The 14,165-nt window shown below is 52.6% G+C and overlaps 1 protein-coding gene across 3 annotated transcripts in view; it reads right to left on the reverse strand.

Annotated features, from left to right (window-relative positions):
* CACNA1A (calcium voltage-gated channel subunit alpha1 A) overlaps positions 1-14,165 on the reverse strand; it is a 238,334-nt gene that overhangs the window by 17,462 nt on the left and 206,707 nt on the right. The window contains exons 32-38 of one of the 3 annotated variants that reach the window (XM_060092236.1): positions 13,536-13,541; positions 8,892-9,008; positions 8,487-8,552; positions 8,195-8,310; positions 6,684-6,834; positions 2,523-2,650; positions 221-317 (exon numbers count right to left, since the gene is read on the reverse strand). In XM_060092236.1, coding sequence (XP_059948219.1) covers positions 221-317; positions 2,523-2,650; positions 6,684-6,834; positions 8,195-8,310; positions 8,487-8,552; positions 8,892-9,008; positions 13,536-13,541 — 681 coding nt within the window. Of the gene's footprint in view, positions 1-220; positions 318-1,150; positions 1,248-2,522; positions 2,651-6,683; positions 6,835-8,194; positions 8,311-8,486; positions 8,553-8,891; positions 9,009-13,535; positions 13,542-14,165 lie in introns of all 3 variants that reach the window. The other 2 variants (XM_060092233.1, XM_060092235.1) reach the window with 2 other exon arrangements.

A 14,165-nucleotide genomic window follows, 5' to 3' on the forward strand; every position in this document is an offset into this window, starting at 1 on the left:
ACCAAGACACACTGATCAGAAAGGACGGACACAATATACTGCTTAGAATCAAGGGATGGTCATGATCCATTTACTCAAAGAGGAAAGGGGAAAAAAAGGAAAAAAGAAAAAGAAAAAAAAGAACAGTAACGCTGGAAAAAGAGACTCGGCTGGTTGTTCCTGGTCAGCACTGAAAAATCCCCAGTGCCTGGACATTGGTGGTCGGCAAGGGTTAGACTACCTTGTAAGCCACTCTGGCCGGACACTTCTTCCCCAGACCCAGGGGCGGAGACATGTGTCTCAGCATCTGATACATGTCCGGGTAAGGCATGCGGCCCCTGGCAGCACCGAAAACAAAAAACGGGGGTGGGAACGGAGAACCAAAGGAAGGGTGGGTGGAGGGAGGGGAAGAAAAGGAAGGAAAAAAATAACAACCAAAAAACAACCAAAAAACCAAAACAAAAAAATCACACGAGCCGAAAAAATAGAGAGAGAAAGATGCAGAGAACAATAAAATAGGTATTTCAAATAAATGGAAAAGAGGAGGAAAAAAATGGAAGAGGTAATTAAAAAAAGATTATTTCACTGCTTACGAGCAGGGAGAGAGAGAGAGAAAAGAGAAAAGTCAGATTCACTTTTGACTCTGAGCTATGGTTCTGGTGGAATGTGGATGGAAGTGGGGGCTTCTCACTTGGAAGCAATGCTTTGGTTCAATGTCATTTAAAAAACTGGGTCAAGTTCTCTGGTTTGGCTGATGCTGGTCTCTGAGGGGGCCTAGATGGGGAAGAGGGGCCAGGGCAGTGGAAAGAGGGCTGGGGGCTTTGGGAGGTGAAGGGTGGAGGAGGGGAGAGTGGAGGAGATGGTGGGGGGGGTCAATGCAAAGTTACAATCCCCCGGATGTGTCTGATTTGGGGTGCCGTTGAGACCCCGGGATGGGCAGCTTCAGCTAAGAGCAAGCAGAAATGGCTGAAGGGAACGGAGAGATATATGTTCCATGCTTCATCAAGTCTATGTGACTGCATTCTGTTGGCTAAGTTTTCTAGTTTAGTGCAAAAGAGAGAGATGGCTCTGTTTTTTAGATTATATATATATATATATGAAATATATATATTGAAGAACCCCAAGCCACACTCATTCCATGGATGCTAGCAGGTTTTAGTGGAAATCAAACCTTGCAAGCAACCCTATGAGGACATTTCTTGCCTAAGCCGAGAGGGGGAGATATTACGCGCAATAAACTGTACATATCCTTATAATGAATCCGACCGCTGAAAGGAGAAGAGAGGGGATTAGTGGAGGCACGGGGTTAAGCTGCGTTCACACTGGCTCCCCGTGCACACAGTGAGGTCATGATGCCAGGGGCTGGGGACCCCCTGGCTTAGAGTAGGGGAGATGTGGGATGAGTGAAGGTCCCTGAGATGTTCCCAGACACTCACAGACCCTGGGGCAGAGGGTTTCATTTGGAGTGGGTTGGGAGCTCTGGGCTGGGGGAACCTCCCCCAGGGCTCTCTGTGTCTCCCTCTTCCACAATCTGCATGGGCTACACTGGGGGCTGGGGGGGCTCGTGGAATAGAGGACAGGGGGACAGCATCCAACTGCTGTGACCTAAAATCAAAAGAGGAAGAGTTAGGAACCAGCTGAAAGTCAAGCCCCAGCCCCGCAGCTCACCCCAGCCTCTTGGTCTCATGGAGGGTTGTCCGGGGCTGAAAGAATGGCAAGGATCGACTCCACCCCACCTTCTTCATGAGGCTCCCCTCTAGTGTTCAGGCTGCTGAGGGCCCCCATTTAGTGCTTTCTCAGGCCCCAAGCTCAGCCTGAACTAGAATCCTCAGTTTGTGGTTGGGGGGCTCTGAGCATCAGGATGGCACCTCTGAGCATCCTGCAAGGGCTTGGTGTTGAGCAGGCACTCAATACACTTGAGCAGGGTGGAGACCACCCTTGGAAACCATCACCTGTCAACCAGGAGGGGGTACTCTTGTGCCTACGGAGATGGGAGAGCTCACTCCCTTTGTGACCACGAAGATGCAAGGACCACTAAGGTTCTGTGTCCTCTCCCCTGGCCTTGTGTGACCACCTGCTCCAGGGTCCTAGGATCCCAATGGGAGCTGGGTTCTGCCACTCTGATCTTGCAGCCAATTCTGTCTGCCAAGGGTACTAAACCAGCCCTTCTCCCCATACTGCCAGGAGAAATGAGGCTGAGAGGCCTCTGGCTTCCTTCCTGGGGCCTGGATAACTTGTCCTCACCATCTGGAAGCCTCACAGTGGCGGGGGCAGAAGAGACTCATAGGAGGTGAACTCATGGTGGATCCCCTCCTTCGTCTCCCAGAAAACCTGGGGTTTGGGCAGCAGTGGTACCCAAATCATTTAATCCAGGATGCGTGAGGGTGCTGATTCTCATCTCTTTTTTCTAGACTGATCCTCCTGAAATCCCTGCTAGCTCTCCAGGGAGCCAACACCCCAAGGTCTGGATCCTGACCTAGACTGTGCTCCAGTGCCAGAGAAAGGTGGGTGATGTGGCTGGAGGATTTGGGGTGACTGCTTACCACGCTGCGGGGTCGTACTCGGCCCAGACACGCACGTACTCATCCAGGTGGTGGGGACCCAGGATGGAGGAATCTCGGGTGAGGTACTCAAAGTTGTCCATGATGACAGCAACAAAAAGGTTCAGCATCTGTGGGGACCCCAGGGGCCAAGACGTGGTGGGGGAGAGGGAGACACATCCAAACACATATACATAGAGGCCCAGAGGGAGAGAGGGAGGGAGATAAAAATGGGAAAAGGTAGTCAGAGAAAGAGATGGGGGAGATAGAGGAAAGACACATGCCCACAGAAGGAGCCCAGAGACAGAGAGAAGGAGGAATGGAGATGGGGGAGAAAGAGACAGAGACAGAGATAAAGATGGAGACAGAGAAAGATACAAAGAGATAAAGACCAACAGTGATGGACAGAGACAATCAGAGAGAGAGGTAGAGAGGCTATGTTAAATAGAGGCCAACACCAAGGGGACCACCATGACCCCAAATCCTCCCACACCTGACCCCCAACAAGACCAAAGTGAATACTCCATGGGCCAGAACTCTGTCATGTTTCCATCCCCAGCATAAAGTAAGCACTCAGCAAATATTTCTTCGATGGATGGATGGATGAATTTTCCTGCATTTGTCTACATCTTGTAGCACCTTGTTATGTGCTCTTCTAGCCTTTAGCACATGGGGTGCTTGCATCAGTCTTGCCTCCAGGCCTTAGTAAATGTTGCTCCCTCAGTGGACATCATTTTTCTCCCTTTGGATAATAGCATCTGGGGAAACCCCTGCCCTTATACTTAGATGCTGTTGTTGGGTGTGGCTGGCTTCACAGGTGGTGGTCACATGACCTTGTGATTGGTTAGGGAGGGGCACATTACTCAAGGTGGCCAATGAGAGCCTTCCTTGGGATTTTTGCTGGCACTCTGGCAGTCATCTTCCCTTTATAGGGAGAAAGTTTGAGAATAAAGCCAGTGTGAAGGAGAACAGCAAAGAGGACAGGGTCTGCTATTGCCTGGATCCAGCCTCATTTGGACTTTTCAGTTATATAAGTTAGTGAACTGCATATTTCACTTGTCAGTTTTGGTTGAATTTCTGTTACTTGCAACCTATTTGATCAATACATGGTCTAAGCCCTGCCCACAGTCCCTGAGGGCCACTCTTTGAAATCTTCCTTCCTTCAGTCTGAGTCTCCCCTATCAAAGCACATATCAGATTGTATTGCTACAATCTCCTGACTTGTCTGCCCGACACCCCTGCAAACTGAAAGAAATATGTTCTCTCCTTATATCCCCAGTGCATAGTATAAGGCCTGGCACATAGTAGGTATTAAGCAAATGTGTAGATGTAAGCATAGTAGGTGCTTAATAAATGACCTGAAATTCTAGGTGTCCCTAACTTTCATGACTCTATTTTTTTTATATACATCGTTATTGGAGTATAATTGCTTCACAGTGCTGTGCTAGTTTCTGTTGTACAACAAAGTGAATCAGCCATATGTATACATATATCCCCATATCCCCTCTCTCTTGAGCTTCCCTCCCACCCTCCCTATCCCACCCTTCTAGGTGGTCACAAAGCACCGAGCTGATCTCCCTGGCTATGCAGCTGCTTCCCACTAGCTGTCTATCTTACATTTGGTCGTGTACATATGTCCGTGCCACTCTCACTGCGCCCCAGCTTCCCCTCCCCGCCGTTTCCTCAAGTCCATTCTCTATGTCTGCTAGTGGCTCTTTTTTTTTTTTTTTTTTTTTTGAGGTACGCGGGCCTCTCACTGTTGTGGCCTCTCCCGTTGCGGAGCACAGGCTCTGGACGTGCAGGCTCAGTGGCCATGGCTCATGGGCCCAGCCGCTCCCCGGCATGTGGGATCTTCCCAGACCGGGGCACGAACCCGTGTCCCCTGCATCGGCAGGCGGACTCTCAACCACTGTGCCACCAGGGAAGCCCTAGTGACTCTATTTTTAATTCATCATTTCAGGATATTGATTGAGCACCTGCTGTGGGCCAGTCACTGTCCTAGGTGCTGGGAATGCAGCAGTGAACTAAACAAAAATTCCTGCCTATGAAGGGCTGATGATCAAGTGTTGTAGATGTCTTCTAGGGTGCCTGCCCTTCCCAGATGGGAAGTAGTATAAGACTGTGTCTCCATATGCACCCGAAGCTACTAAGACAAGGGTGGTCACTTGACCAGGAGCTAGGATGGCCCATTCAGACTCTCTTCTGGGAATTTGGAACTGGGCAAGGGACCGTCTAGGTCAATGGCTGTTGACATTGGACTTAGAGGGTGTGTTGCTGTGAGACTTAGGCTGCAAGTCTCTCAGTGTGAGACCAACCGCTGGTCTGAAGAGGGTGGATGTGTTGGGCTTTTGCTGACAGACGCTGGTCCTTGGGTTGAGTTCTGAAAATAACATCTTCTACACTCCCTGGGCAGCTTACATCCTGCCAGTAGGAGCCACGGTTAGGGGGCCAGCCTGGGGAGGAGAGAGAAGGAGGAGAGGAGCTTCCTTCTGCTTCCCACGTGGGTCTGTGTTGTGGGTTGAACGTGTGCCCCAAAAAGACATGCTCAAATCCTGGCCCCCTGTCCCTGTGAATGTGACCTTATTTGAAAAAAGGGTCTTTGTGCACGTCATCAAGTTAAGATGAGATCATACTGGATTAAGGTCAGCTAAATTCAATATGACTGCTGTCCCCATAAGAGGGGAATCTGGACACAGACACACACGGAGAAGACCATGTGATGACAGAGGCAGTGATTGGAGTGATGTTGCCACAAACCAAGGAACACCACCTGTGGCCACCAGAAGCTGGAAGAGGCCAGGAAGGATCCTATCCTAGAGGCTCTGGAGGGATCATGACCCTGCCAACACTGTGGTCAGACTTCTAGGCTCCAGAACTGTGAGAGGATAAATTTTTGTTGTTTTAAGCCACCAAGTTGGTGGTTCTTTGTGACAGCAGCCACAGGAAACTGTCTTCAGTTGTCCAGGGGCAGCAGACAGCTAGGGTGCCAGCACCCCTCAGGGGTGCCAGGGGCAGCTGGGTTGGTTGGTAACACCTTCTTTTCCTTTTTTTTTTTTTTTTTTTGTGGTACGCGGGCCTCTCACTGCTGTGGCCTCTCCTGTTGCGGAGCACAGGCTCCAGACACGCAGGCTCAGCGGCCATGGCTCACGGGCCCAGTCGCTCCGCGGCATGTGGGATCTTCCCAGACCGGGGCATGAACCCCTGTCCCCTGCATCGGCAGGCAGACTCTCAACCACTGCGCCACCAGGGAAGCCCCCTTCTTTTCCTTTTAATACCCCATCCCTGGCCTTCCTGCAGTTGTTAATCCCTGGTGACTTCAGTGTTCTCTGTTTGCTCTTTCAAGCCTGTGTAGCCAGTCCCTATATTAAATCCCCTCTGCTTGAAATACCTAGATAGTTTCAGTTCTTCTGACTGTGCTCAAACTGCTCCAGGAAGAGTGGAGAACAAAAAAGATTTGCCGAGATGAGGCCCCAGAGAGAGTGAGAGAGAAAGAGAGAGCAGGATGGAGGTTCCTGATATATATTTTCATGCCTCCTGGTTTCAGTCTTGCAGTGCTTTATATTCTCTGGTCCTAGGAGAGTCCTCCTCTTGGCAAACTTGTCTTTTACTAGTGAAAACCCATTCAGTTTTTTGCAAAGCCCCACAGCTCCCAGAGAATGTTTATGTGGCTGACTTTTTCCTGCCTCCTGATCGTACAGAGGAAGGCACCCACCTTTCAGAGGGCAGATGGGAGTCTCCCACAGCTCAACTAGATGGGTCCTGGGGCCAGCTCTGAGCTCTATTAGTTTTTCCCTCAGCATACCCAGTGGGTCTCAAATGGGGGAGATTCTGCTCCCTCCCCCAGAGGACACTTGATAATGGCTGGAGACATTTTTGGTTGTCACAACTGGGAGTTGTGGTGCATGTGCTACTGGCATCTAGTGGATCAAGGTCAGGGATGCTGTCAAACATCCTAGCATGCACAGAACAACCTCCATCAGAGAATGACGCAGATCCCGATGTCAACAGTGCCAAGGGTGAGGAACCCTGGTTAACCTAATCCTGGGCTGGCCCAGAGAAGGCTTGGAGGGAGAAAGTGTGCAACACAGCCACATTCTATAGCATCCACACCCCTGAGAGGGAGCCAGGTCTAGGGAGCCCACCCACACATGTCCACAGACTCACCAGAAATGAGCAGAGGAATATGAAGGAAACGAAGTAAAAATAGGCAAATTCATTGCCGCACTCATGAGTCAGGATGCCAGAGTTCTTATCACAGGGTTTACCGCTGAGGCAGGAAAGCATGATGTTGTGCCAAGCCTCTCCAGTGGCACTCCTGAGGACAGAGAGGGGGCATCAGGGACCTGGGTACCCAGCTCTGGACACCAGCACCGCCCCCCAAGGGAGGCAGACCATTGAGGTTAAACACTTAAGCTCTGGAGCTGGACTGGTGTTGGTTCAAGTCCCAGGTAAATCACTTTTTTCCTCTTGGAGCTCAGAGAGGGGGATTCTCATCCTTGGCTGCTGTGCATTAAAGCCCAAGGAGAATGTTTTTTAAAAATGCTGATGCCAGTGCCCCATTCCCACAGACTTGGACTTAACTGGTTTGGGATGTGGCCTGGAGACATAGGTATGTTTCAAAAGCTTCCCTCTCTCCAGGTGATTGTCATTTCTTATTTCTTTCTCAGGCTACTCTGCTCCAGGCACACTGGTCTCCTTGCTGTCCTCCAACATGAGAGCTATGCTCCTGCCTCAGGGCCTTTGCACTTGCTGTACCCTCTACCTGGACTGCCCTTCCCCAGATATCCACATGGCTCCCTCTCTCAACTATTTCTCTCAAATATCACCCTCCTCAAGGGAGGCGTGACCTGTCAGCCTTCCTTTTTTTTTTTTTTTCAGTTGTTACTTGAGAAAAAAATTTAGTGTGACAAAAATATACATAAATGTAATAATTTTAAGCATTTAAGTGTATAATTCAATAGCAATAAGCACATTTAAAGTGCCATGCAACCATCACCACTATCCACCTCCAGAACCTTTTTATCATCCCAAACTGAAAAATTGTACCCCACTAAACAATAACTCCCCCTATTCCCCTCTCCCAGCCCCTGACAATATTGATTCTAGTTTTTCCCCCTAAGAATTTGCCCATTTTGGGTACCTCAGGTAAGTGGAATCACACATTATTTGTTCTTTTGTGCCTCCATGTCTCTCTTAATCTTGAATTTTATCTCCTTCTAGTATCTGCTATAATTTGACTATTGATTGTCTGCCTCCCCCATGGGAATATAAGCACCCAGAGGGCAGAGAATGTTGTCTCTGCTTTGTTCCCAGTATTTACAGCAGTGCCTGGCACACAATAGGTGCTCAATAAACCTCTGATGAATGAATGAAGGAACCCTAAGTGTAGCCAGGATTAAGAATCAAGCCTCAGAGTCTATTCAGAGTCTATAAGCCTTTTTCCTCATCTGTCAGGTGTGGTTGCCAAGAATCCCTCGATAGGATGCTCAGGAGGATTCAGTGAGATAATGCCTGAAGATGCCTTCATGTTTACGTCCCAGGGCCTTCAGCTCCTGCCCTGCCAGGGTCCCTTGGCCCCCCACGCCCACTCCAAACCTCAGTGGAACAGAAGGTTGAGGGCACGCACCCCCCCCCCCCAACCAGAAGAGAAGGATGAAACTGTGCCCCCCTCTCACCGGAAGAGAAGCATGAGGGCCTGGAAGAAGGTCCGGAAGTTATTGTGCTCAGTGATTTGGAATTCATCCTCATCACTGTCCTCGTCCTCTACGTCGATGCCAATGTTGCCAAACACCTGGGGAATTAGATGGTGATCACTAGGGGTGGCCACGCCCCCTAGTGGCTCCGGGGAAAACTCCACTCAACCTTCAGGGCTGCCTCTCTGAACTGGGCTCCCTTAACCCACCCCCACCTAAGGGCGGTGGCCCTCCTTGGGAGTGCTCTGGGAACATTAGGGGGGCTGGCACTCACCTGCATCCCAATGATGGCGTAGATGAAGAAAAGCATGGCAATCAGCAGACAGACATAGGGCAAGGCCTGGTGGGAAGGAAGGCAATTAATAGTGCTGGGGGCCCCTTATCCACACTGTTTCCTTCATTTGTCCCAGTGCTCCACCCCCATGGGGTGGCTGCATGCTGTGCCAGAGTGGTGCCAGGGTTGGTGGGCCTCTTTGGTGACTCTGGGAGATTCCCCTTGGAGCTCTCAAGACACACCAGGGCAGGAAGTTAGACAAGACTCCTGCATAGAACACATTCTCAGCAAGGTGTATCATAGAGGCATTTCCCCGATTTCTAGATTCAGCCAGAGCAGGTTGGGGTGGGGGGAATCCTGGTATTTCTTCTCAGCCCTGGGCTAGAGGCAGGGGCAGGGGCTCACCTTGAAGGACTGTACAAAGGTCCAGAGAAGAATTCGGATGGTGTAACCCTGACGGAGGAGTTTGATGAGCCGGGCCGCTCGGAAGAGGCGCAGGAAACTCAGGTTGATGAAGTTATTCTGGGGAGATGGAGAAAGAGGGGTGACCATCCACCCACCCCCAGGGGCTCAGAGCTGTCACCACTCACAGAGGCCCCTACATGAAGCCAACCAATAGGAAAAAGCAAGCCAGACCCCAAATAAAGAGTGAGAGGAGAGAAAGCACTATTAATGCAATGGTGTGGAGGAAAAAATTCGAAAAAACGAAGTGGGGTGTGGGGAGGAGAAAGGGTGAGAGGGAGGAAAAGGCATCAACTCAAAGGCATAAACCCTCCCTGCCATCCCCACCCTCAATGGGGAAAGGAAAGAAAAAAGAAGGAAGAGAAAGGAATGTGGGTGGGTCATCGTGGAAGAAATAACAAAAGAACAAGGAAAAGAAAATATATCCGAATCATCCAATCAGGAAAAATATCGAGATGGTTTTTGTTTCTCCCAACAACCAAATGCACTGAGACAATAGGACACAAGCGGGTCAAGTTGCCGAATCCATCACACGTGTACGATGCACAAACACCAGGGCGGGGTGGGGGCAGCCAGCACGCTCAGGCCTGGTGGACATGTGTGGGTTCCGAGGGCATGTTACGCTCTGGGCCAGAAATGCATCTGTCATGGGACTCACCGGGCACCCTGCCCTGCCCTGCTGAGCTGCCCACCCTCTCCTGCCCGCCCTGACCTCACCCCACGGCCAAGAGGAGCAGTGGCTCAAGCCAATTGGAGAAGCGGAAGAGCATCTTTTCTTACCCCCTTGGCGAGCGGGAATGGGGAGGACGGGAGGGAGCTGGGGCTGTTCGGCTGCAGGGCGAGTCCTCGCTGCCCGCTGAGTCGGAGAAGATGCATTTGGGGCCCTTTCCCCCCTCTCAGGGATGGCTTCTCAGCTTCTGGAGCTGGGTGGAGTAGCACGGGACCAGGCCTGCAGGAAGCAGGAAGTACGCAGCGCCCGTGGGTGGGTGAGCTCGCCATCAGCCCAGGCCCACCGAGGGGCCGGTGCTGGGGGCCGGGAGGTGGGGCTGTCCCTGCCCCCAGGACCTCCCTGGGTGGACCCCGCCTCTGCTCAAAGGCCCCCTGTCTAGTCACTGCCTCTACCTCCTCCCTCCCGAACCAGAAGAACCCCAGGTCGGGGTAGGGGCGGGGAGATAGCTATGGAGCTGGTGGGTCTTACGTGACTGTCCAGGGGCTTGTCTGCTGGGGCCTCTGGTGGGACCAGATCTGGCCAATGAAACTACTTTGTTGGGCCTGAGCAGTTTTCCTTTAGAAATTAAAAATAGCTCCTAGTGTTTAGAAGTCAGATTTTGCCCCCAAATCTGGCTTTCAGGCAACCCTGAGGCTGCTTCCACTGGTAGCAGTTACTTGAGGCTCAGATGTGCCTGCTCGCCGTGAAGCAGGCCATGTTTCCTCCAGTTTGCTAAGGTTCCCACATACTAGAAATGGAACTGGTTTCCTGGCTTACGGCATCTGCTTGGTCCCCAGAGGCATTTGAGTTTGAGACTCCTGCTTCAGGTAGGCATGGATACCACCACTGATCAGTGGGTTGGAGGCAAAGGGGCCTTAAGGGGACTTGGAGGAGTGCTAGATACAGGCCATGTAGCAACGTTTAAACTGGCCTAGCTCTTACCCTGCAAATGGCACAGGGGTGATCATACAGGTTGCCCCAACAGTCACAGCACCGCTTTCGGTCTCGAGAGTTTGGACAGTGAATTATATGGGCATCCTATGTGGTGGTTCCTGAGGGCTTCCCAGCCACTGGATCGAGCTAGCTCTGGCCTGGGAGCTGAGAGACAGAGAGAGGGGTTTCAAGGAATTTCTGAGGTTGGCAAGAGGCCTCTGGGATTTCTGGAAAAGTCTAGGGAGCTCTCTGGGACACATCAGTTGACCCTTAGGCCTCTAGGATGGGGGAGGGGTGTAGGGATCCTACCCTGACCACATTTGGGCCTAACCACTGTGAGAATCTCTCAAGTGCCTCGAATCAACCCCCAAACTCAGCTTGGGTGACAGTCACTCTCCGTGCCCTGTTGACCTGACTCCCAGCCCTGCTTGGCCACCCAGCTCCATCTGGGGACAGGGCCGATGGCCCAGGTGTCCCCAGTCCCCTCCCGTCCATCCCCAGAGTACAAGCCATCCCTTCACGGGGCAGGGCATAACATGTGGACTCATGCAAAGTCAGGCGGGCCCTGGAAGCAGCCTCTGGGGTCTCGGGGCACAGCGGGGCGGTAGGGACTGCTACCATGAGGAGAAAGAAGGGGGTTTTTCAGGGAGACGCGTGCAGAGAGCATGCTGACCTTCTTGGGGCCAGGGAGACAGGAGACACACGGGGAAGTAGGGGTGGGAATGAAAGAGGTCCAGGTGACAGGGCAGGGGAAGGTTCCAGTCTGCCCTCATCCACCCCTCCATCTCTTCCTGGGTTTGCATAGAGTCCTTCAAGTGCTCCCAGAACTTCAGACTTTCTTCTTCCTAGCTTCCATCTTTTTGTCCACAGCCAGGAAGGAATAGCTGTCCTCTCTTCCAACCCTGCCCAGTGCTTCCTGGTTCTAGGCTGAAGGGGAGTGATGTGGGCCCTGGAAGGCTTGCTGTGTTCGGGGGGGTGCGAGTACTCAGAAGGACATGGGGACCACCCTCCTGAGGGCTCCAGAGAAGTCCTGCACCCGCAGACCCCACCTCCAGCCCAGATTTTGCCTCTGCACTCCAGACCCACTAACCCACTGCCTACCTGACTTCTTCTGGGGTGCCCTTCAGGGCACTTCAAGCCCACTGTGCCCACACTTGTGCTATTCCCCTAACCTGGCCCTCTCCTGGCATTCCCTAACTTCCATCTCCCAGTTCAAGGCAGACTCAAGTCCTCCAGGCACCTCTCTCCCCCGAGCCCAGACCCAACCCTTCTCCAGGTCCTGGAGAGATCCCTGCTCAGATGGCCAGTCCTCCCATTGCTCCTGCTTCCTCTGCTGTCATCTCTCCTTGGGATTCCTGGTGCTCACTTCCAGCCCAGCCCACTGCCTGCCCACTCCCTGCTCTGCAGCTGCAGGGTCTGGTCTAACCGCACTTCCGATCACGCCTCCCCTGCTCCAAATCCTCCCAGGCTCCCACAACAAGGCCCCAAGGTCCTGTCCCCTTCTGCCCTCTTCACTTTCTCTGGGTCAGCGTTCCTCTGCTCTTTGCTCCAGCCACACCCTGTCACTTGCAGACCCTGACCCCTGTGTGCTCCGACCTGCCACAGGACTTTTGCACATGCTATCCTGGGCCTCAAATGCCCTTTTCTCCCCCTCTCCACGTTGTTAACGCTGCTCATCCTTCAGCTTGCAACACAGTTACAATTTCAAGTGGGTCTCAGGGGTTATTTCCCCAATGCCTGCCTCCCCCCACCTGTGTAGGTGACATAGGGGGTGGGGGCAGTGATGGTGTCCCCTTCTGCCCAACCCTCCATCTGTGGCACCGAATTGGGGCTCATTAAGTGTTTGGTGGATGAGTGTCTGTGTATGGCTAGCAGGGCAGGGATCCCGGTGCAAAGATGCCATTGCGGGTCCTTCAAAGGGGCTCAGAGGATGGTGGGGGAAGGGCAGAGGCAGGTGGGATTTAACAGAGTAAGGAGTGTGCAAGTGTGCAGAGCTGAATAAGTGAGGCAAGGGAGAGATGGACACGGTGCATCCAGGGTGTGGGTGTGGGTCTGCAGGGAGGACGGATATAACAGAAGGGAGGGATAGTGTGTGCATGTGTGTGTGTGTGTGTGTGTCGGGGGTGGGGGAGGATCAAGAGAGGGAGATTGCAACAGCAAAAAAAGAGAAAGGGAGAGACAATGACAGAGAGAAAGAGGCAACGAGACTCAGAGACTGAACAGGATAGAGGAGAGAGCACATGTGTTTAGTGACCGTGTCCGGGTAGGGGGAGGGGAACAGGAGTACATGCAGATCAGGGCTCCAGGAGAGGGCGTCAGCTGGCCGGTCCATCTGGAAGCAGCCAGACCTGAGTCCTGGCCGTTCAGCCAGCACCGGTTCTGGCCATTCTGAGTCCCCCTCATGTGAGCGTCTTTGCCTGCACACTGCAAGGCCCTCAGACCTCCTCCATCAGACTTGGAGATTTACATCACTGCTGGTCAAGCCCGAAGAGCTCGTGGGCTTGGAATGGGTTGAGGACTGTTGGAGCTTTCCTGGGGCCCCGGGATCCATGGAGTTAGCCAGGGACGGGAGTGGTGTGAGAGAGTGCCTGATGGCTCTGAGTACAGGAATGGGGTGGGAGACTCAGCCAGCCAACCCGTCCCGTTGGAGGTGTTGCATGGGGCAAACCCACCCTTTTCTCTGCAGAAGACACAAGCCAACCCAAGCGGAAAACCCTAATTCAGAACCCAATACCAACCAGAGGAAGAGAGGCTGCAGGAACAAGGAGGGCGGGGGCGGGTCGGGAGGGTCTGGAGAGATGGACAGACATGGGGGGTGGGGATAGAGGGTTGCATCAGGCAATCCAAGCTTCGAAAGCCCAGGGCGTGACATGCAATGCTGATGCGAGAAGATGCGTTCACAGTTAATGTAAGGCATTTAGACTTCAGAAAGAAGTAAGACCAACCGGATTCTAGATGCAGATGTTGAAGATGGAGGGGGAGCAGGCGGGCAGGGGCAGTTGGGGAGGCGTGTTCAGCGTTTTTTAGGTTGATTTGTAACCAGTGCCAAAAAAACCAATGGGTTTCGGTTCCCGGGCGGGGAGTGGGGGTGGTGGTGGTGGGTTGGGAGATAGTCATTGGTGTATGAACACACAGACCACGTCATGGATGAACAAATGAATTTCATAGTGCATTTTGATTGGATGAGTTTTTCAGACGGCGTTGTGCCAATATACAGTTTAAAGAGCAGGCATGAAAAGAGACAAGACAAGAAACACAGTCATTATCCATCGCACGCAGGGCAAACCCACGTCACCCCAGCCACTTGTGGGTGGCAGCTGAGGCCCGGTGGGCCTCATACCCTCGCCCCCTCCCCCGAAACCCTGGGGCCTTGCCCTCCCAATGGTCTGGCTCCCCTTGCCTCAGCCTGGCTGAGCTCTGTCTGGCCTCAGACTTAGTGGGCTTACCTGGGAGGCAGAAAAGGGGCTGCTGAGGGCTCCTTGCCTAGCAGGGCAAACCTTCCCCACCTCCAGGTCGGGCGTTTATCCTCCTAAAAGGGTCCAAATGCCCACCCTCTAGCTTTCCCGCCAAATGAT

Source organism: Mesoplodon densirostris, chromosome 3 (genome assembly GCF_025265405.1).
Source record: "Mesoplodon densirostris isolate mMesDen1 chromosome 3, mMesDen1 primary haplotype, whole genome shotgun sequence".
NCBI classification, from domain to species: Eukaryota; Metazoa; Chordata; class Mammalia; order Artiodactyla; family Ziphiidae; genus Mesoplodon; species Mesoplodon densirostris.